Raw genomic sequence first — 20204 nt, forward strand, 5'->3', positions numbered from 1 at the left:
CGAGGGGCCGGCGGTGCGGCCCGCGGGGACAATGTCCCCGTTGAGGCCGCGGGCACAGATGGAGACAAATGTCGCCGTTGTTCGCGGCGCGGGCTGAATGGCTCCTCTGTGCCCCGGCCGTGGGTGGGGGCCGGGTGGCTTGGGGTGGCCGCAGGCACCCAGGGCCGGCCCCGGGGAGCCGGGCAGTGCCCGGCCGCAGCCCCGCGTCCCCCGCCAGCCGCTCCCACTGCTGTCCCGTTCCCCCTTCCCAGGCCGGCGACCCAGGGCCGCGATGCCGGTGATGCCGTAAACACCGCGGTGCAGAGGGGAGGCTTTGGAAAAGCGTTTGCGGGGAGCTGCCCGGGAAGAGCTTGTTCCATGTCGGAGCAGCATCGGCCCCCCCGCGCCGTGCCGCCCGCTCCCCCGGCACCCCGGTCCGCGCAGGAGAGCAGAGGCACGGCCCAGCGCCAGCGCTGCGGGACAGCAAAAGGTGATGGTACCGGGGGTGTGGGGGTGCTTGGAGGGTGGCACGGTGGGAAGGGGGCAGCAGGATGCTTGTTGGGTTGCTTGGGAGGCGGTGGGATGCTGGGGGGCAGCAGGATGATAAGGAGGTGGTGTGATGCTTGAGGGGGTGTTGGGATGCTGGGGGGGCAGTGGGATGCTCAGGAAGCGGCTCTATGGAGCAGGATGATAGGGGGAATCGTGTGTCCCATAGGGCACAGGGGGGCAGGGGGGTAGGAAGCAGCATGCCTGTGTGGGATGGGGCCTGTGGAAAACTGTTCATGGATTTGTGGGATCAGGAGCAAGCAGGTGCATGCACCTTGTGTATGGCAGGGGCTTGGCCCTAAAATAATTTATGCTGTAGGAAAAACCCAAAAATAGACTCTGGGGTGTCCCCAGGGAGATGGGGAGCTGCTGGGACATGGAGCTGGGGCTGCAGAGCTGGGTGGCCTGGCCTGGGTACCTCTTGAGGAAATGGTGGGTGCAGCCGTGATCTCCGACTGGGCATCTCAGCCGGCTGGCGCCGCGGGCACACCCCACCCGTGGGAGCCCCAGGAGAACACCCAGTGCACCACTTGCTCCTAACGAGCTATTAATAATTAAGCTGCTCACTGAAGGCAAAGTCAATAGAATATTTGGCTGGGAAGTGTTTGCCAGAACCACCCCTGGGAGGCAGGCAGGGTGGAGCGAGGCATCCCCTTGGCATCCCAGAGCTCTGGAATTCGGTGCTGTGTGGTCCTGGGGGCCTGGTGGGGTCCCATAAGGATCTATCAGGATCCATTGGGACCCATCTGAACTCACTGGGATCCATTGGGGCTCATCAGAGAGGTTTATGGCGCCATTTCACTCGCTCCTGTGGAGTTGGTGCCAGCTTTGCTCCCTCTTGGCAGCACCCACAAAAGTGGGTGTCTCCCCAGCCCTCTCAAAGGGCCAGTGGCTTTTCCAGGTGGTGCCAGGTGGTGACTGTGATGGAATCACAGCCACCGTGCAAAACCGAGCTCCAGCTGCTCCTGGAGCCGTCTGGCATTCTCACCCCCACGGTGGTTTTGGGATACAGTCAGAGCCACCTGCTCCCCCCGCGGTGACACCGTGCACCCCCACTCGCACATGGGAACCACTCGGGAAGAGGCTGGATGCGCCAGCCCTGCCTGATCCAGCGCTCCCGGCTCCAGGGGATGTGGGGGGCACTCGGATGAGCTTCTGGGGTGCCCCCGGTGCCCCTCTCGCAGCTCCCCCGCTGTCCGCGGCGCTGTGCCCCGCACCCGGCCGCAGCCCGGGACTCCGGTTGCATTTCCATTCATTATTCATCGGGCTGGAAATCTCGGCAGCACGAGGCGATCCGACCGGGGGGGCCGGCGCGGGGGAGCGGCGGCAGCAGCGGCACCCCGGGACCGCGGGGCACGGTAACCGCGGCTGGGGGAGAGCGGGGGGCTCTGCCCGGGGCATGGGGGAGATGTGCCGGCTGCGACCCACGGCTCATGGCAGCGGATGGCATCCCGCCGGGATACCCGCGGAGCTCTGAGGCGCTGAGGGGGCGATGCGGGGCGGGGGTGGGGGACCGCGGGGTATTTTTGGGGGTGTTATTTTTGGGGGTGTTATTTTTGGGGCTGTTACTCAGTGGGAGCGCAGCCTTGGCCGAGGGGCTCCGGAGGATGTGGAGCAGCGGGAGCGGGGGCAGGCAGGCGATGCTGATCCCGCCGCTAACCGGGGTGCAGGGCCGGGGGGCTCATCCCCCAGCTGGGGGGCTCCCGGGCGCGGAGCTCGGCTGTGGAGGGCTGCGGTCACGGCTGCCGTGTCCCCGCGTCCCCGTGTCCTGCCGCAGGGGACGGCCCTGCTGCAATGCGGTGTCACAGTGAGGGTGACCGCCGTGTCCCGGGCGGAGGGAGGGAGGGGACAGGGATGGGGACCACGGGGGGAGTGCTGGAGAGGGGGCAGGGGCACAGGGGCTCTGTGAGCGTGTTTGTGTGCGTGTGTCTGTGTGTGCACGTGTGTGTGTGTGTGAACACAGCTGATGTGTGTGCACATTTTGTGTGTGCACATTTTGTGTGTGCGCCTGTGTGTGCATGAACACGCATTGAGGGATGTGTGTCCTGGTGCACACAGGAGCACACCAGGGGACGGGGGTGTCTGTGTGTGCCCTCTGTGTGTGTATGTGTGTTTTGTGTGTTTAGGGGCCTGTCCTGCCTGCACCCTCTGTTCCCAGTTCCCTGTCCCTGGCCTCCACCCTGGGCCAGCCCAAGCTGCCACAGCCTGTGGAGCGCCCTGAGCCCCCCAGTGCTGCTGGCAGGGCTGGAGAGGCTGCACTGGGAGGGTATTGCAGCACCCAAACCATCCCGAGCTGCTGCAGCTCCTGCTCCGGCCTGCAAATTTTCCTGGGAAAATGGATCCCAGCACCCTCAGGGAGCTCCTGTGGTGCTGGTGGTGTCCCACTGGAGAATGGCCACTCTGTCCCTCCGTTGCCCACTCTGCCCCTGGGCTCTGTCCACAGCTCCCCTTTCCCCCAGTCCCAGCCCTGCAGCCTCTCCCGCCCTGGCAGTCGCTCGGTTTTCCCAGGGCGGGCAAAGGTTGGCTGGGCGGGCAGAGCCGCTGGGCCTGGGCCACAGATCTGCCGTGGATCACGCCGGGCACCGGCGGGATGCTTGCCAGGGAATTGCCATGCCTGTGACATGTCCACGTGCTTCGTCGGAGCCACACATCCCCCAGTCCCTGTGTCCCTGGCACCAACGTCTCTCCTCTCTGCCTGCAGGTGACCAGGATGCTGTGGCATGGGAAGCCCTGGAAGTCCATGTGCAAGGGGCTGGTCCTGGGGACCCTCCTGACCAGCTTCATGTTGCTGCTCTACTCCTACGCCGTCCCCCCGCTGCAAGTCAGCGTCACTGAGTGAGTCTGGGGTCCCCGCGTGTCCCCCCTGCAGCTCGGCCTCCCTGTTCCTCACCAGGAACCCCCAGCTGGAGGTGGCCCTGGGGCTTTCCAGACCCTGGTGGCTTCACACCAAGGTGTCCCCTTCCTGCTGGAAGCTGCACCCTGTCCCCAACTCCTGGCAGGGCTGGGGACACCGTGGGGCACTCAGTGCTCCTGGGTGGAAAGGGAGGGAAGGGGGAGAGGAGAGGAGAGGAGAGGAGAGGAGAGGAGAGGAGAGGAGAGGAGAGGAGGATTAAGTCTTGAGTCCTTTCACTGCTGGAGCTCCACAGCGCTCAGCTCCCAGCCATTCCACCTGTCATCAAATTAATCTCCAAGCTTGTAAACAAGGTCCACATGCCTCACAAACGTGGTGCTGTTGGGTGGGGATTATCAAGGATCAGTTTGGTGACTTCATTACAGATGTCCAAAGTCACTCGACTCTGTGGGCTCTGTTTGCTGCCTCAGGCAGCTCAGATAACATTCCTTGTCCTCACGTGCTCCTTCAGGGCCCATGAACTCATCTGTGGGGCCAAGTCTGGAATTATTTCCCTCGTTGCTGAATCTTTCTTGGATCCCACAAGGTGCTGAGAGGTCCCAGACACCAACAAATCCCTTGAGGGGTTTGTGACTCCTGTAAAGGGTTGAGAGCTCCCAGACCTCCTCCATGGAGGAGTTCATGACTCCATGAGGAGTTCATGACTCCTATAAGGGGTTGAAATGTCCCTGTCTTCCTCCATGGATCCTACAAAGGGCTGAGAGCTGCCTAGCCCCCCTGCATGAATCCTACAAAGGGTTGAGAGCTCCAAAGCCTCCTCCATAGATCCTACAAAGGGCTAAGAGTTCTCATACCCCATAAAAATGTTATCAGCTCCTCTCCGTGGAGTTGTGGCCATGGAGAGCTCCCCTTAATGCACTTTTTGGCATCACCTCCACCAGGACCACTATGGCCATGTCCATGGAGACCCCCTGCTCTATTTCCATTTCCAGCAACTATTTCCTTTTCCAGAACCCATTCCCAGGTCCAGCACCTGTCCCCAGGTCCAACACCCATTCCCAGGTTCAGTGTATATGCCCAAGGTCCAGCACCTATTCCTGGGTCCAGCACCCCTCCCCAGATCCAGCTCCACCAGCACAGACTATTCCTAAGCCTTCAAAGTGCCAGTGCCACTCACCATGGTGCTTCACCTCTTCCCTCACCCAGGATCCCCGTCCCCTTCTCCTGCTCCTCCCACCTGTCCGCTGCCCAGGCTCCGTCCCCGTCCAACGGCACGGGCAGTGCCTCGGGGTGGAGCTGCCGGCCCAAGCTCAACGTCATGTTCATGAAGACCCACAAGACCGCCAGCAGCACCATCCTCAACATCCTCTTCCGCTTCGGGGAGAAGCATCGCCTGAAATTCGCCTTCCCCAACGGCCGCAACGACTTCTACTACCCGTCCTTCTTCGAGCGCAGCCAGGTGCAGCACTACCGGCCCGGGGTGTGCTTCAACATCATCTGCAACCACATGCGCTTCCACTACGAGGAGGTGCGCAAGCTCCTGCCGCCCGACACCACCTTCGTGACGGTGCTGCGGGACCCCGCGTACCTCTTCGAGTCCTCCTTCCACTACTTCGGGCCCGTCATCCCCCTCACCTGGAAGATCACGGGGGAGGATAAGCTGGACGAGTTCCTCCGGGACCCCCAGCACTACTACGACCCCAACGGGTTCAACGCTCACTACCTCCAAAACCTCCTGTTCTTCGACTTCGGCTACGACAGCAGCATGGACGCCAACAGCCCGCTGGTGGAGGAGCACATCCAGGAGATCGACCGCCGCTTCCACCTCGTCATGTTGCTCGAGTACTTTGATGAGTCGCTGGTGCTGCTCAAGGACCTGCTGTGCTGGCAGCTGGAGGACGTCCTCTACTTCAAGCTCAACGCCCGCAAGGGCTCCACCGTGTCCCGGTTGACCCCTGAGCTGTACAAGCAGGCGACCGCCTGGAACCTCATCGACGCCAAGCTCTACCGCTACTTCAATGCCACCTTTTGGCGCAAGGTGGAGGCCTACGGGAGGGAGAGGATGGCCAGGGACGTGGCCGAGCTGCAGAGGGAGAACAAGAAGATGACCAGCATCTGCATCGACGGGGGACACGCCGTGGATGCCAGCGCCATCCAGGAGTCCTCCATGCAGCCCTGGCAGCCGCTGGGGGAGAAGACCATCCTGGGGTACAACTTGAAGAAGAAGATCAGCAAGAAGCACCAGAAGCTGTGCCGCAAGATGCTGACACCCGAAATCCAGTACCTGACTGACCTGGGGGCCAACCTCTGGATCACCAAGCTATGGAGCTACGTGCGGGACTTCCTCAAGTGGTAGGGGCTGGCAGGTGCCCCGCTTCCCTGGGGAAGAACCAGGTGCTTTCGTTTTTGTTACTCATGGTTCTCTTGGTTTGGAACTGGCTGGAGGCTCTGGAGCCCAGGAACTTTTGGGGGGACCCTCTGTCACCTTCCTGCAGAGCCCCAGCTTGGGCAGGAGAGCAGAGACTCTCCCTCTGTCAGTGGGGTCAAGGACTGGGGCTCCAGGGGTGGTGCTTTCCTGCAGGATCCACTTCTTCCTTCCCCATGGAAAAGCTGGAGGAGGGATTTATGAAGGATGTGGCCTCATCACAGCGGGAGCAGGCATCCATCACCAGGTTGCTGGGTGCAGGCAGGGATGTGTTGGGACAGCAGTGGTAGAGGGTCTCCCTTGCCCGGGGTGGGCAGAGATGCCCACAGGGAACCCAGCCCTCCGGGAGCTCCTCAAATCACCCCACTGAGCCCTGGTTTTGGAGTGTGGGACTGTCAGAATCTGCTGCACTGCCTCAGCCCTTGGGTGTGATGAGTGCAGCATGTTCTCAGCCCACCAACAGCTAGGCTGTGACCTAGAGGCACCCGGAGCCATTTGGAGATTGGAAAACCCATCCTAAAAGCCCCAGCCTTTATCAACAGGTCCCTGTGGCAAAGGGCACACCCTCACTGCCCCCCATCATCCCAGTTAGAGGAGCCCGTGGTCCTGGTCCCCAGAGGGGACACCCCAAAAGGCCAACAGGGTCTGGTGACAGCTGGTGTGGGGAGGAGATGGGAGGGGTGCAGTGGGACTGTCCCCGTGATGCCATGCGGGGCACGGTGGGGATGCTGAGGGCAGGGGCCATCCCCAGTCCCACCCTGCCTTGGGGACAAACCTCGTGCGTCCCAGCTGGGCTGGATGACACCGGCGACGCCACGTCCCACTGAGAGTAGCCCTGGCTGGGCACAGAGGTGGCACCTGTGGCTGGGCCACCCTCCCCCAGCAAAGGGTCCCCCTTGTCCTCCCACCTGTGTTCAGCTCCTTCTGTAAAGACCAGAAATAAAAAAAACAATTTACTTTTGTAATATAATTGTATATTTGGTAGTTTTGGATATAAGGATGGTCCAGCTGGTCTCCAGCCATCTCCTCCTTCTCCAGGATGGGATGAATGAGGTGAGGTTGTTCTTACAGCCCCAGCAGGATGCTCAGCCAGTCCCTGTTCCTCCTGGAAGCTCCCCAGGGTCCTGACACCACTGTCCCCATCAGTCCTGGGGGTGGGATGTCCTGTGTCACCCAGGCAGGGCTGGGGAATGAGACCCTCAGTGCAAATGGGGTGCCTGGCTCCGTCCCCACTGTCCCTGCTGCATGCTGGGGGACATGCCCATGGTGTGCAGGTGCCCCCAGGAAGCTCTGCTGGCTTCACAGGGATGGCAGAGCCATGGGTCTTCTCCAGGATGGGATGAATGAGGATGTTCTTACAGCCACAGCAGGATGCTCAACTCCTTCTGGGAGCTCCCCAGGGTCCTGACACCACTGTCCCCATCAGTCCTGGGGGTGGGATGTCCTGTGTCACCCAGGCAGGGCTGGGGAATGAGACCCTCAGTGCAAATGGGGTGCCTGGCTCCGTCCCCACTGTCCCTGCTGCATGCTGGGGGACATGCCCATGGTGTGCAGGTGCCCCCAGGAAGCTCTGCTGGCTTCACAGGGATGGCAGAGCCATGGGACCATCATCACTGGTGACACAAACCACTTGTGCCAGCATGCTCCAGCTCTGCTGCTGGTGGGGAGCACCCCATTTCAGGGTGGCCACGGGACTTGCACTGGGTCTTCTCCAAGCTCCCTCTGCAGCCAGGCCACCAGGTCAGCCCACTCAGAGGAGGCCTGTGGTGGGATGTTGGGGCTGTGATGGGCCCACCTGAGATAGGCAGGACCCAGGGACACGAGCACTTCACCAGGTCTCTGAGCTGGCTGTGGCCAAGCTGCTGCTCCCAGGTGGTGCTCCTCTCCAGCAGGGCTGGAAGCAGAGCTGTGATGGGACCAGGAGGGGTGCTGGGGACTGGGACTCTCTGGTGGGATCAGGATCAGCCATGGGATCCTGACAATGGTGGGGTCAAAACTGGGGTGGGCTTAAGAACCTTGAGGTGGGAGCAGGGCTCAGTGATGGACCAGGCCGTGTGGTGGACTGGGATCAGGGCAAACTGCTTGGATCAGGACCATGTGCAGGAGTAAAAGGACATGGTGGGAGCAGCACCATGCACAGGACCAGGACTGGCTGGTGGGGATGGGACCTTGTGGGGGATCTGCACCTTCCTGAGGACCAGGACCACAACAACGGCATGGGAGGCCCAGCATCACACCTGGGAACAGAACTGGTTGGTGTGATGGGACCAGGACTAACTGGTGGGTGTGGGATCATGCTCAGGACCACCTGCAGGACCAGTCTGAGTGGTGGCACTGGGGCTGTGGATGGAATGGGGACTGGAAGATGGGCACAGGCTCTCGTGGTGGGGCTGGGAAGGTGTGAGGGGTGGGACCAGCCCCAGGTGTGGGGCTGCCGATGGCTGCAGAGACCAAGCAAAGCCCCCAACCCCATCAGTGCCAGCTGGGACCCATTGGCACCCAGCCCCAAGTCCTTAAAGACCCCCAGCTGTTGGGGTGGGGATGCTGCTCACCAGGGATGGAGCTGTGCTTGGTGGTGCTGGTGTGTGGGGCTGTGCTGGAGGTGGCAGGTGAGCGGGGCTGGGATCCCCCTTCATTCCTCCCACTGGTTGTCCTGGGGGAGGTGGGTGCTGGGTGCCCCCTGCTTTGCCCAGTGCTGGCTCCTGATGGTCACCTGGGGGCTGGCCTGGGGTAGAGGAGCCTTCCTAAAATGATCCCAAGCTCTGAGGGTTGGGGCAAGGGGCTGCCTGGAGCTCCCCTGAGGTCCCGGCAGGGCTGGTGGGTCCTGGCTGGGCGAGGGGGATCAGAGGCACTGGTGGGGTCTGTGGCTACTGACAGTGGTGTCCCACCCCATGAGCAGCTCCTGACTGTCCCCAGCCTGGGCAGGGTGATGGTGCTGGGAATGCTCCTGGTGTATTCCTGTAGTGCAGGTGAGCTCCTGCTGGGGTGGGGCTGGGGACAGAGGAGCCCTGATGTGCTCCTGGGTGCTCTCCCTGCCTTTGTGCTTCTGCCACCTGTCCCAAACAAGTCCTGGGGACACCTGAGGACCTGGATGTCCCTGCTGTGTCTGGGACATGCAGCTGCTGGCTCAGCCCTCCCCTCGCAGGCACCACCATGGCTCCAGTTGCTTCAGAGCCACTTGGTCACACGGTGACAGCTCCAGTGATGTCCTCAGGCATGGGGACAGGGAGGGTTCCTGCTCACCCCCTCTCTGAGGAGCCCATCATGAACTTCACCCTGAGGCTCCTGGATGGTGAGTGCTCTGGGGGTGAGACCATGGGATGGGTCCAGCCAAGACCCTTGGGCTCAACCAGCAGCAGTCAGTGCCTTCTCCTGGCTGGCCCCAGGACTTGGACCACCAGGAAAGGTGGCCTTCCCTGCAGGAACTCCCCCCTGTCCTTGTGTAGGGCTTTGAGATGTTCCCAGTCCTGTGCCTGATATCTCAATGGGGTTTGGGGTCAGCTCTGCCCCGATGGGTGACATGGTCCCTCTCAGCTCCATGGCGGGGGGGTCCAGGAATCTCTGGAGAGATTCTGCCTGGGGGACAGAGCCAGGATGGGGAGTGGGCTCTGAAAGGGGGAAGCTGTGGGGATGGTTGTCTGGGATGTGTCTGGTGCCCTCATCTCTGGTGGGATAAGTTTGGGGGTGTCACACTGAACCCACACTTCTCAGAGGACTCCAGTGCCACTCCAGAGAAGCTGCCAGTGCTCAGTCCTGGCTCTATGATCCACCTGGAAGCCAGTGTCCTCTTCAGTCCCAGCATCTCCCTGAAGATCCACGTGGATCAGTGCTACTGGACCACCTCGGAGCAGCCAGGACACTCCAGGAGGGTCTTCATGGTGGTGAACAGCCGTGGGTCAGTGCTGGTGGGGCAGGAAGCAGGGGCTCCTTCTCCAGCCACCCTGGGGTCCTGCAGGACCTCCTGATGGAAAGGGATGTCCAGAGCCTGGAGACAGCCCTGGAATGTCCTGTGCCACTCTCCTGCCACAGGTGCCTGCACGGGGAGAAGCTGGGGAACGTGTCTGTCCAGCACCAGAGAGGGGGGTCTGTCCTCCAGCTCTCCATCCTGGCCCCCACGCTGGAGGGTGAGCAGGTGAGGTGGGGATGATGCCCTTGGTGGTGGGATGGAGGTCCCAGGGAGGGGGATGACCTGGCTGTCCCAAAACATTGTCCGTCCTGAGACACAGCACTCCTGCTGGGGTGGCCTCAGCTCCACGAGGTGTGCAAGGAGAGCAGGGTCCCTGAGGAAGGATGCGGTGTCCCAGCAGGTCTACGTGCACTGCCTGTTGATGGCATGGGGACAAGGACGTGCCACCAGGTCCTGCTTCTACAGCCACACCACGGCCAGGTACGCCGGATGTCTGGGGACACGAGCACCTCATGGGTGTGCTGGGGGCAGAACCCACCTCTGGGAAGACCAAGTCACCCCACTGTGGTCTGGATGTTACCTCTTATTTGATGGCAGCTGGTGGCATTGCCACAGGCCCCAGCTCCCCCATGCTGCAGAGGTGTTGTGGAGGTGCTTGCAGACATCTCTGGGGTGGCACCATGTGGGTCTTGTGGTGGAGTCTGGGGACCCCTAGAGCCACCCTCCCCAGCTCTGTCCTCTCCTCTCCCAGCTGGCACAATGCAGAGGACCCTGTCCAGAGTACCCCATGCCGCTGCTGTGACAGCGGTTGTCCTGCTGCTGACACCCTCCACGGAGACATGCCAGGTACCGGGGTGGGACAGGGTGGCCCCAGGTTGTTTTGGGGTCTTGGGAGGGCTCCTGGACCTGTGCTGGACTGCCCTGGACATATCCTCCCACAGCATTCCCAGGAGAGGGGACACTCCACTGGGAGACAGTTGGACCAGTGCTGGTGCAGAAGGAGAAGCTGCCGTGGTATGAAGGTGAGGGACACCCCAACCCTCTCCCATGTCCCCAAAACCCCACTCCTTGTGCTGAACCCCCCTCTGAGCCCCAGGTGTGTTTGCCATTCCCAGCACCGTGCCGGACAGGGAGGAGGTTCCTGCTGGCCCTGGTGGGCAGTGCTGTGCTGGTGGTCTCCGTGCTGGGGGGGCTGCTGGGGCTGGCCCTGAGCACCCGGCGCCTGCGCAGAGCCCCGCGGGGACAGCGGCCACCGAGGCAGCGGTGTCCCTTCCAGGCTGAGCTGCAGAGCGTGGTGGGGGCCCTGCTCCTCAGGGAGACGGAGAAACAGGGCCAGATGGGGCCAGAGCCTCCTTCTCACCAATAAATGTGGCTTTGCTTTCTCTAAAGCTTCTCCTGGTTGGTAACGTGTGGATGCCACCAAGGGATGGAGATGTGCCCCTACACTGGCAAGGCACATCTCCAGGTTCCTGTGGCTTCCAGATGGAGTGGCACTGTCCCAGCCTGTGGTGCTGGAGATGGTGCCTCCTGGCTGGGTGGATTTTATGTCCTTAGAGACCATGCAGCTCCTTGGGGACAGCCCCCAGGATGTCCCACGAGGCTGTGGAGATGGAAAGGTTCCAGGCTGGGGACAGCAGGGCTGCTCTGGGCAGGCAGAGACCCCCTCTCCCAGGTGGAGACCCCTGAGGGGTCAGGATTCACCCAGACCCGTGCGTCCCCCAGGAGAGGACATGGCCTGGCTCTGGTGGCACCTCAGCATCACCCACCAGGGGTCATGTTTGAAATGGTTTATTAGGACCAGTGTGGGGCAGGGTGGCCACTCTGGGGGTCACCAGAGTGAGGGGTCACAGTAGGTGGGTCACAGCAGCATGCCTCAGTTTCCCCAGCGCGCAGGGTGGTGCTCAGTGGGACGTCGGGGGCTCTCCTGGTGTCCTGTAAAGCTTGCGGAGGCTGGAATCCATCAGGAAATCCACAGTCCTGTGGCAGGAGAGGGCGTCAGCAGGGCCCCGGGGGGCTCTGGGGCAGTGGAGGTGATGCGGGATGGGTGGGGCTGTCCTTAATATCCCCCGAGACACCAGCACCACCAAAACCAGGTTTAGCACAGCCTCACTGTGCTAATCCCGGCTCAGCTCCGGATAATCCCCGTCCTGGCAGGGACATGTCCTGGCTGGACCCCAGCAAAGCCCCTTTGCAGAGGAGCCAGCCCGTCACCACCCTCTGCTCCCAGCCCCACGCCCACGCTGGGACCGGTCTCCAAGCAGACAAACGCGCCCCATCGCTCGGGGCTGTGGGGCTGGGGTGGTGGCAGCCGCCTGTCCCCCGCCCCAGGGGTGTCCCCGTTACCTGTCGATGGGGGTGATGATGAGGGGGATGGCAGCCAGCCCCAGGGCAGTGGTGGTCCAGCGGCGCACGGGCAGGGGCCAGCGGGTCAGGGCGCCCAGCAGGGCCAGCGAGGCGGCGCACAGCCGGTTGATGGTGAAGCCGGGGATGGCCACCGAGGCCAGGCTCTGCCACACGAAGGTGTCCACCACGGCCACCCCCACGCGCGTGGGGTCCTGTGCGTGGGCCTGGGGGGACACGGGGGTCAGGGGAAGGGCGGGGATGGAGAGGCTGCGGGCTGGGAGGGGTGGCACTCACGGCGGCGGCTTTCCGGCCCTTGTCGATGGCGTCGGCGGTCACGTAGGCGGTGGCCACGCCGTAGCTGGCCCACACCACTGGCACCGGCACCAGTGCGCGGAAGGACTCGCCCACCTCGTTGGCATAACCTGAGGGGATGGCAGGGTCAGGGACAGGCTGTCCCGGTGTCACTGGATGGGTGTCACACGGGGTGTTTGGAGTGCCTGGGTCTCCTTGGACCCGCTGCCACCGGCGCTGCCAGGGCTGCTGTCTGTGACTGCCCCGTGCTAGTGACAGTGCCACCTCTGGGCTCTGCTCTGTGCCCAGTGCCTGGCAGGAGCCAGTAACTGGTCCTGGTGGCACTGGTGGATGGTGCCACTAGCCAGTGCTGGTGACAGTGACAGGTACCTGGTGCTGCTGTGCAGTGCTGTCACCCTGTGTGCTGTGCCATGCCAGCGCACAGTGCCAGGGCCTGCTGAGTGGTGCTGGTATCTGGTACCAGAACCTGCATCAGTGTCTGGGGCAGTGCGCAGTACTTGGTGCTGGGTGTCAGTGCCCGGTACCATGGACCCAGCACACTCTGTGGTACCAGGGCTGGGTGTCAGTGCCTGGTACCATGGACCCAGCACACTCTGTGGTACCAGCGCTGGGTGTCAGTGCCCGGTACCAGGCGTGGTGCCCGGGGCAGTGCAGTGCCCTGTGGCGCCCGGTACCTGACACGGTGTCTGGTGTCACTTTCCTAACGCAGGGCCGGGTGTCAGTGCCTGGTTCCTGGTGTCGTGCCTGATGTTGGTACCGGTACCAGTGTCTGGTGAGTCCATGCCCAGTCCCCGGTGTTGGTACCCTGTGACAGGGGCCGGTGCCCGGTACCACTGCCCCGTTTGCATAGCCGGTGCCCGATGTCAGTGGTGGTATTTGATCTTAGTGCCCAATGTCAATGCCCAGGTCCCCGCGGCTGTACCCGGTGTCAGTGCCCGATGCTGGTACCCGGTTTCCGGTGTCAGTACCCGGTGTCAGTGCCCGGTTCCCGGCGCTCCCATAGCTCCCGGCGCCTCTACCCAGTGTCAGTGCTCTGCACTCAATGTCAGCGCCCGCTTCCCGGTGTCAGCGCTCAATGTCAGTGCCCGGTGCCGGTTCCCGGTGTCAGCGCTCAATGTCAGTGCCCGGTGCCGGTGCCCGGCTCCCGGTGCCGGTGCCAGGGCGGTGCCCGGCTGCCGGTGCTCACCCAGGTATCGGACCCACGTGTCCCGGTACAGGTCGGGCTCCTCCGGCCCCATGGCGCGCGCCGCCGCTCCCGCTGCATGCCCCGCCCCCGGCGACACGTCACCAAACCACGCCCACTGGAACCTGATTTGCATGGCCCCGCCCCGTGTGTTATGCGCGTGCCCCGCCCCTCGGGGCCGCGGGATGGCGGCCGGGGCGTGGCCTGGCCACGCACGTGACCCCGCGGCCTTGCGTCAGCGGCGGGCACGGGGGCGGGGCTGGGGCTGGGGGGCAGCTGCGGCCAGTGTCAGTGCTCTGCACTCAATGTCCGGTGCCGGTTCCCGGTGTCAGCGCTCAATGTCAGTGCCCGGTGCCGGTGCCCGGCTCCCGGTGCCGGTGCCAGGGCGGTGCCCGGCTGCCGGTGCTCACCCAGGTATCGGACCCACGTGTCCCGGTACAGGTCGGGCTCCTCCGGCCCCATGGCGCGCGCCGCCGCTCCCGCTGCATGCCCCGCCCCCGGCGACACGTCACCAAACCACGCCCACTGGAACCTGATTTGCATGGCCCCGCCCCGTGTGTTATGCGCGTGCCCCGCCCCTCGGGGCCGCGGGATGGCGGCCGGGGCGTGGCCTGGCCACGCACGTGACCCCGCGGCCTTGCGTCAGCGGCGGGCACGGGGGCGGGGCTGGGGCTGGGGGGCAGCTGCGGGGGGGCAGTTGTGAGTCTGAGGGGCAGTTGCGGGCCTGGGGCAGTTCGGGCGGGGGCAGTTGTGAGTCTGAGGGGCAGTTGCGGGCCTGGGGCACTGGGCGGGGGCACTGGGCTGGCTGCAGGGTGGAGGCGGGCAGCAGGGGCAGCCACGAGGCGGAGCAGACCCCGCTCAGTCCATCCCTTTACTCGCCCGCCGGGCAGAGCAGCGGCGGCTGCGCACCCGCATAAGGCACAGAGCTGGGGGGCAGCGGGCGCCCGGCCCCGTCCGGCCCCGCCTCAGTCCGGCAGCCCCGGGGCTCGGCCCCGGCTCCATCTTCCCGCGGGGCCGTCCTGGGGGCGCGGTGCAGCCCGCCCGGGGGGCTCAGGGGCTGTGGTTCGGGGACTCCCCCTGGATCTGCTGGGCCGAGGCGGCGTCGGGCAGCAGCACCTCCACGCTGTAGCTCACCTTCTTGGAGTGGAGGAAGCTGTAGGTGTTGTCGAAGCGCAGGACATCTGCGGGGGGACAGGGCGGTCAGGGGCGCGGTGGGTCGGGGGTGCGGGGGTCCCGCAGCGGCCCGGGCAGGGCTGGGCACTCACAGATGCCGGGTGTGGAGCAGGTGAGGGAGCCGTCCTCGGGCACCATGTGTGCGTTGTAGCGCTGGTTGGGGAGCACCTCGGTCATGTCGCCCGCCCGCTGCCGCTCCCCGACCTTGGTCTTGAGGTACACCCCGAAGCCGATGTCAGCGCCCTCGGAGCGGAACTGCCACCTGCAGGGCACAGGGCCGGGGCTGCGGCGGGCTGGGACACGGCGGCTGTCACCCGCTGCCCGCGGCCCGGAGCCGCCCTCACCTGAGGACGCAGCCGGGGAAGAGGATCTCGTACTCGACCTGGTGGGACGAGCCCCGGTTGACCACGACCGAGTGCTCGTACTTCTGTGCCAGCTGGTCCCGCACGTAGTAATGCTGGGGCACATCCCCGCCGTAGTTTATCTGGAAGGGATGGAGGACGTGGGGGTGGAGGAACTGCCCAGCAGCCCGAAAGAACCCCGCGGGGGCTCCTCCTACCTTGCTGGAGCACTTGGGGTCCCCGTCAGGGTCCGTCAGCGTGCCCCCGTACTCCACCGGGATCTGCGCGGGGTCGATGTACTTCTGCAGGACCTCCTTCCAGTTGGCTGGGGGGAGGACAGTGGGTTTGGGGGGCTGCAAGTGGGGGTATCCCCGCTGGGCAGGCTGACAGCAGAGTGGGGACGTGTCACCCCCATTTGGGACACCCTGGGGAGGGTCAGGACTCACATCCCAGCACCACGACCTTCTTGCGCGTGTCCTCGCTCAGGAAGTGCTTGACCAGGTTGTAGGCCACGGGGAAGAGCTTGGGGGCTGGGGGCAGAGCGGGGCGTTAGGGGGGCACCAGCACCTGGATAAGGGGAGCAGGACCCTGGGGCTAAACTCACCCTTCACAATAAAGAGGCGCTTGAGGGACTCAGGGTAATTCTCCTCGAACATGGACAGGATCTGCAGATGGGGGAGCTCAGGTCACCCAAGCCATGGGGAGTGCAGGGACCTGCTCCTGCGTCATCCAGGGACCAGCCCAGACCCCTGCGGGCAGTGGGAAGGGGGGTGGGCAGGAGCCCTCACCTCCCCATACGTGTCCACAGCTGGCTTCCAGAGGTGCTTCAGGCCCAGGCCCTCACAGTCGTACACCATCATCACCATCTCAATCTTCTTGCCCAGCTGGGACGGGAGGATGGGGGGGATCAGGCAGGACCCACAGGGAGGTCCAGGGATGGGGTGGCCCCAACAGGCTGGTCATGCCAGCCAGAGCCTCCTCCTAAGTGTTGGTGTGGGGAGAAGGGGCACCATGGGAGCTGGGACAGGGCCACGGGCTGAGGGACAGCGGGAACATGGACTGGTGGGGATGGGCAGGACGTGGAGTTGTGGGGTGAGAGGATGAACCAGAGATGGACATACGGGGTTGGCAGGGACATGGTCCGTGGTGGGGTGGACAGGACATGGACTTGTGGGGCTGAGGGAGATGAATTGGATGTGGACCTGTAGGGCTGGTGAGTGAGGACATTGGCTGGGAGAGATGGACCAGAGATGGACATATGGGGCTGGGGAGGACGTTGGGTGGTGGGGATGGACAGGACATGGGCTGGCAGGGACACAGGCTGAGGGGGACGGAGAGGACATGGACCTATAAGAGATATAGGGCTGTCAAGGACATTATCTGGTAGGAATGGAGCAGAGATGGGCTGGGGAGGACTTTGAGTTGTGGGAATGGACACAGATAGAGGGAAATGAACAGGACAGGGACCTGGGATGGGGTGGCCCCAAGAGGCTGGTCATGCCAGCCAGAGCCTCCTCCTAAGTGTTGGTGTGGGGAGAAGGGGCACCATGGGAGCTGGGACAGGGCCACGGGCTGAGGGACAGCGGGAACATGGACTGGTGGGGATGGGCAGGACGTGGAGTTGTGGAGTGAGAGGATGAACCAGAGATGGACATACAGGGTTGGGAGGGACATGGTCCATGGTGGGGTGGACAGGACATGGACTTGTGGGGCTAAGGGAGATGAATTGGATGTGGACCTGTAGGGCTGGTGAGTGAGGACATTGGCTGGGAGAGATGGACCAGAGATGGACATATGGGGCTGGGGAGGACGTTGGGTGGTGGGGATGGACAGGACATGGGCTGGCAGGGACACAGGCTGAGGGGGACGGAGAGGACATGGACCTATAAGAGATATAGGGCTGTCAAGGACATTATCTGGTAGGAATGGACCAGAGATGGGCTGGGGAGGACTTTGAGTTGTGGGAATGGACACGGATAGAGGGAAATGAACAGGACAGGGACCTCTAAGATATACAGGGCTGTCAAGGACATTATCTGGTAGGGATGGACCAGAGAGGGCTGGGGAGGACTTTGAGTTATGGCAATGGACATGGACTTACGGGGCTGGCAGGAGCATGGACAGAGGGAAAGGGACAGGACAGGGACTTATGGGGCTGGGGAAGATGATGGCTGGTAGGGGCAGAGCAGATGTGGACACACAGAGCTGGCAGGGACATGGTCCCACAGGCCGGTTGTGGCCAGCAGAGTGTGGGCAGGTTCCCACCTTTTGACTCTGCTGGTCACACTCTTGCCGGAGCAGTTCGCAGTCCCGGAACTTGTTCTTGATGAGGTCCTGCTTGGAGACGGAGAAGAGCAGCCCCTTGGCGTCCAGCGGCCCGATGATCTCGTACCGCACCGGGCTGCCCTCCCGGTCGTAGCCGCACAGCCCGCCGGACATGTACTTCCGAATCACCTGCGGGAGCACGGGGCTTCAGGGCACCTCACGCACACCCCAGGGCGCTCAGGGGGACGGTCCCCTCCAGGGCCACCCCTGCGAGGCCGGGGACACTCACCTCAGGTGGCTCCCAGGCGATGATGTTGTCAGCATCCATGTGCTTGCGGACCTCGACGTGCTGCAGCAGGAGCAGAGTGGGCCAGGGTGAGATTTGGGCCAGGGTGAAGCCCATGGGTGGGTCCCCCTTGCTGGGGCTGGTGGCCCAGGGCGTGGGGTCCCACAGCAGGTATGTCCCAGCACAGCAGGGTGCCCCCAAAAGCAGGGTGCTGCTCTCACCTTGCGGAGCATCGCCTCTGCCTTGGGCAGGTCGAAGGAGCGCGCTGCAAGAGAGCAGAGAGCTCAGCCCCCCGCCAGCCCCACGGGGCTCCCCCGCCAGCGCTGTCCCACTTCGGGGTTACCTCGGAGCCATTTCAGGAGGAAATAGTCGTCCTGGGAGGGTAGGGAGGGCAGCACGTCCTGCAGCTTCTCCCGGAACTGCGGGGACAAGAGGGACGGTTGGTGAAGGGGTCCCTGATCCTCCCAAAATCCTCAAGCCTGGAGGTTTGTCCCTTCCTTGTACCCCCAAAAACATGCCAGCCAGGACTGGGACATTGCCAGGGGACTGGGACATTGCCAGGTCACCCTGTGCCCCCTCCCTGCCCCACGTGCAGGCAGGATCAGCGGTCACCTGGCAGGGGACTGTCCCCAGGCCAGCTTCCATACTCTGTGTGTCCCCAGCACAAGCTGTCCCCAAGCCCTTGCATAAGGGGTGAGTGTGGGCTGTCACCACCCCACTCCTCCCGGGGTGTCCCACAGGGACTGGGTGAAGCAGTCCCCTCCACAGGTGTCCTTTGGGATGGATGGAGGCTGTCACTGTGTGTACCCCTGCTCCACTGACCCCCAGGGGGTCACAGCCCCCCTGGCACAGGCAGGAGGGTGCCAGGGTGCAGGACTGGGGGTTGGGAAAGCTGGGGCCCCTCAGAGGCACCTGCAGGCCAGGCCCCACCATTGGCATCCCTGGGGTGACACCAGTCACCAGCAGATCACCACACGTCCCCATTTCAGTGACACTCCAGCGGGTCACAGCCCTGTGACACAAGCAGGAGAGTGTTGGGCTGCAGGACTGGGGGATTTGGGGAGGGACCAAGCAGAGCAGTGCCCACCAGTGGCATCCTTTGGGATGGAGCTGGTCACCGTGTCCCCTGGTGTTTGTGACCCCCAGGGGATCACAGCCTCCCAGCACAGGCAGGAAGGTGTTGGGGTGCAGCACTGGGAGGTTTGGGGGAGCCAGGGACCCCTCTCCCTGTGGCCCTGCTCACCCCAACTAGGCTACGGCTCAAATCTCCGTACCAGCCGAGGCCCTCCCCTTAATGAGCCTGATTAGATTATCTCCCGCTGAATTTAGGGGTAATTAAACCCGGGATTAGCTCCTTCACCCTGGGACAAAGCCGGTGGTGGTGGACGAACGGGTTCGGCCACTCGCCTCCCTCAGCCGCCCAGGGCACGGCTGGCACCGGGCACGGTTTGGGCTCCGTGCCCCGCGCCCGCCCCTGCCCCCCGTGCTGGCACCGGCAGGGTCATCGCCCGCCCGTGGAATTTGGCTGGGTCTAAAAGGCAGCGATAAGATAAAGGCACGGGGTGCCCTCGCGGTGCACTGAACCCCGATAACGACCGGCACCCAAACACGAGGGCTGGCAGAGGTGGCCGCGGTGGGTGACAATCACCGGTTCTGGGTGTCCCCGGGCCTGCAATCCCGGCGGTGAGGGCAGGAAGTTTTCCGGGCCCATGGGAAGGGTGGAAGCAGAAAACGGGGCTCGGCAGAGCCCAGTCTGGTGGGACAGCCGGGATGGCCCTTCCCTGGTGGGCAGCACCACGGGGGCCCAGCCCCTGGGACTGGGGCCAGGGTGGGATGGAGGTGGCAGGAGACCACCGTCCCAAGGGCCCTGCAGTGAGGCAGAGGGGTCCCGAGTCCCGGGGAGGACGGGAGAGGGATGGGGGCCCACCGGCGGGATGGCCCAGCCAGCGGGACCCCCGGGACCCAGCCAGGAGGGTCCGGCCGGGGTGGGCAGTGCCTCAGCGGGGCTCGGCCCGTGTGTTTGGGGTCCGGGATGAGGGATGGAGGCAGCGGGAGCCTCCCGGGGCCGGGATTGGGGGCGGGGTGGAGTCTGGAGGCGACGGGACGTCCCTGGGGCCAAGAATCGGGGTGCAGCCGGCAGGTTTGGGGCGCGGAGCCCTCCGGAGGCCGGAGCGGGGGTGATGCCGTGCGTTTGGAGCGGGGGATGTGAGGCTGGAGCAGGCGGTGGGAGCCCCGGGGCCGGGAGCGAGGGTGATGCCGGGGGCTGTGGGGGGCTGTGGGGGCTGCGGAGCCCCCGGCCGGGAGCAGAAGTGCTGCCGGTGGGTTCGGGGTGCGGGTGGGGGCGATGCCGGTCCCGCGGCGGATGCGGGCGCACATCGGGGAGGACAGCCCGGCCCCGGCCCCGGCCCCGGTGCCCCCGCAGCTCCCCGGTCGCTCCGTCCCGGCTCACCTGGGCCAGCACCTCCGCCTGCTGCGGGCTCAGGTCCCCGACGCGGCCGCTCATGGTGCGCTGCGGGCGGCTCTGCCCGGCCCGGCGGCCGGGAGGCTCCGGCAGGCTCCGAGCGCCTCCCCGGGCCCGCCCCCGGCCCGCCCG

At 64.3% G+C, this 20204-nt stretch overlaps 4 protein-coding genes across 8 annotated transcripts; 2 read left to right on the forward strand and 2 right to left on the reverse strand.

The window, feature by feature from the left end:
• The first annotated feature begins 24 nt into the window (after positions 1–24).
• GAL3ST1 (galactose-3-O-sulfotransferase 1) lies at positions 25–6766 on the forward strand. 2 transcript variants are annotated; one of them, XM_039726025.1, is made up of 3 exons: positions 25–469; positions 3227–3360; positions 4583–6766. In XM_039726025.1, exons 2-3 carry the CDS (start codon positions 3236–3238, stop codon positions 5730–5732), a joined length of 1275 nt encoding a protein of 424 aa, XP_039581959.1. In that variant the 5' UTR covers positions 25–469; positions 3227–3235; the 3' UTR covers positions 5733–6766. The 2 variants fall into 2 exon arrangements, with proteins under 2 accessions (XP_039581959.1, XP_039581960.1); XM_039726026.1 differs by lacking the exon at positions 25–469 and adding an exon at positions 1135–1883.
• Positions 6767–8353: 1587 nt separating this feature from the next.
• Positions 8354–11106, forward strand: LOC120510333. Of its 2 annotated transcripts, none has more exons than XM_039726083.1 (8): positions 8354–8410; positions 8947–9093; positions 9513–9696; positions 9831–9933; positions 10106–10188; positions 10460–10554; positions 10650–10730; positions 10824–11106. In XM_039726083.1, the coding sequence occupies exons 1-8, from the start codon at positions 8359–8361 to the stop codon at positions 11072–11074; spliced, it is 996 nt and encodes a 331-aa protein (XP_039582017.1). In that variant the 5' UTR covers positions 8354–8358; the 3' UTR covers positions 11075–11106. The 2 variants fall into 2 exon arrangements, with proteins under 2 accessions (XP_039582017.1, XP_039582018.1); XM_039726084.1 differs by having other exon boundaries at positions 10109–10188; positions 10824–11100.
• A 374-nt stretch (positions 11107–11480) lies between these two features.
• Positions 11481–14023, reverse strand: MTFP1 (mitochondrial fission process 1). Of its 2 annotated transcripts, none has more exons than XM_039725974.1 (4): positions 13957–14023; positions 12346–12473; positions 12052–12275; positions 11481–11685 (listed from the first exon to the last, which is right to left on the reverse strand). In XM_039725974.1, exons 1-4 carry the CDS (start codon positions 14006–14008, stop codon positions 11610–11612), a joined length of 480 nt encoding a protein of 159 aa, XP_039581908.1. In that variant the 5' UTR covers positions 14009–14023; the 3' UTR covers positions 11481–11609. The 2 variants fall into 2 exon arrangements, with proteins under 2 accessions (XP_039581908.1, XP_039581907.1); XM_039725973.1 differs by lacking the exon at positions 13957–14023 and adding an exon at positions 13550–13697.
• A 380-nt stretch (positions 14024–14403) lies between these two features.
• SEC14L2 (SEC14 like lipid binding 2) lies at positions 14404–20179 on the reverse strand. 2 transcript variants are annotated; one of them, XM_039725971.1, is made up of 12 exons: positions 20061–20179; positions 17955–18030; positions 17833–17876; positions 17615–17674; positions 17326–17514; positions 15849–15944; positions 15665–15725; positions 15507–15590; positions 15279–15385; positions 15064–15203; positions 14812–14981; positions 14404–14727 (listed from the first exon to the last, which is right to left on the reverse strand). In XM_039725971.1, the coding sequence occupies exons 1-12, from the start codon at positions 20112–20114 to the stop codon at positions 14597–14599; spliced, it is 1212 nt and encodes a 403-aa protein (XP_039581905.1). In that variant the 5' UTR covers positions 20115–20179; the 3' UTR covers positions 14404–14596. The 2 variants fall into 2 exon arrangements, with proteins under 2 accessions (XP_039581905.1, XP_039581906.1); XM_039725972.1 differs by lacking the exon at positions 15849–15944.
• Between the last annotated feature and the right edge of the window lie 25 nt (positions 20180–20204).

This window comes from Passer montanus, unplaced genomic scaffold (assembly GCF_014805655.1).
Source record: "Passer montanus isolate IOZ18808 unplaced genomic scaffold, ASM1480565v1 scaffold57, whole genome shotgun sequence".
NCBI lineage: Eukaryota > Metazoa > Chordata > Aves > Passeriformes > Passeridae > Passer > Passer montanus.

Excerpts from the sequence above, each read along its gene's own strand:
- GAL3ST1 (XM_039726025.1), top strand. The coding sequence starts at position 3,236 with ATGCTGTGGCATGGGAAGCCCTGGAAGTCCATGTGCAAGGGGCTGGTC. Across the intron at positions 3,361-4,582 it reads CTGCAAGTCAGCGTCACTGA|GATCCCCGTCCCCTTCTCCT; the intron begins GTGAGTCTGGGG and ends TCCCTCACCCAG.
- LOC120510333 (XM_039726083.1), top strand. The coding sequence starts at position 8,359 with ATGGAGCTGTGCTTGGTGGTGCTGGTGTGTGGGGCTGTGCTGGAGGTG. Across the intron at positions 9,934-10,105 it reads CCACGCTGGAGGGTGAGCAG|CAGGTCTACGTGCACTGCCT; the intron begins GTGAGGTGGGGA and ends GCGGTGTCCCAG. Across the intron at positions 10,555-10,649 it reads CCTCCACGGAGACATGCCAG|CATTCCCAGGAGAGGGGACA; the intron begins GTACCGGGGTGG and ends ATCCTCCCACAG.
- MTFP1 (XM_039725973.1), bottom strand. The coding sequence starts at position 13,682 with ATGCAAATCAGGTTCCAGTGGGCGTGGTTTGGTGACGTGTCGCCGGGG. Across the intron at positions 12,276-12,345 it reads AGGGCCGGAAAGCCGCCGCC|GCCCACGCACAGGACCCCAC; the intron begins GTGAGTGCCACC and ends GTGTCCCCCCAG. Across the intron at positions 11,686-12,051 it reads ATCATCACCCCCATCGACAG|GACTGTGGATTTCCTGATGG; the intron begins GTAACGGGGACA and ends CTCCTGCCACAG.
- SEC14L2 (XM_039725971.1), bottom strand. The coding sequence starts at position 20,114 with ATGAGCGGCCGCGTCGGGGACCTGAGCCCGCAGCAGGCGGAGGTGCTG. Across the intron at positions 18,031-20,060 it reads AGGCGGAGGTGCTGGCCCAG|TTCCGGGAGAAGCTGCAGGA; the intron begins GTGAGCCGGGAC and ends TTGTCCCCGCAG. Across the intron at positions 17,675-17,832 it reads CAGAGGCGATGCTCCGCAAG|CACGTCGAGGTCCGCAAGCA; the intron begins GTGAGAGCAGCA and ends CTCCTGCTGCAG.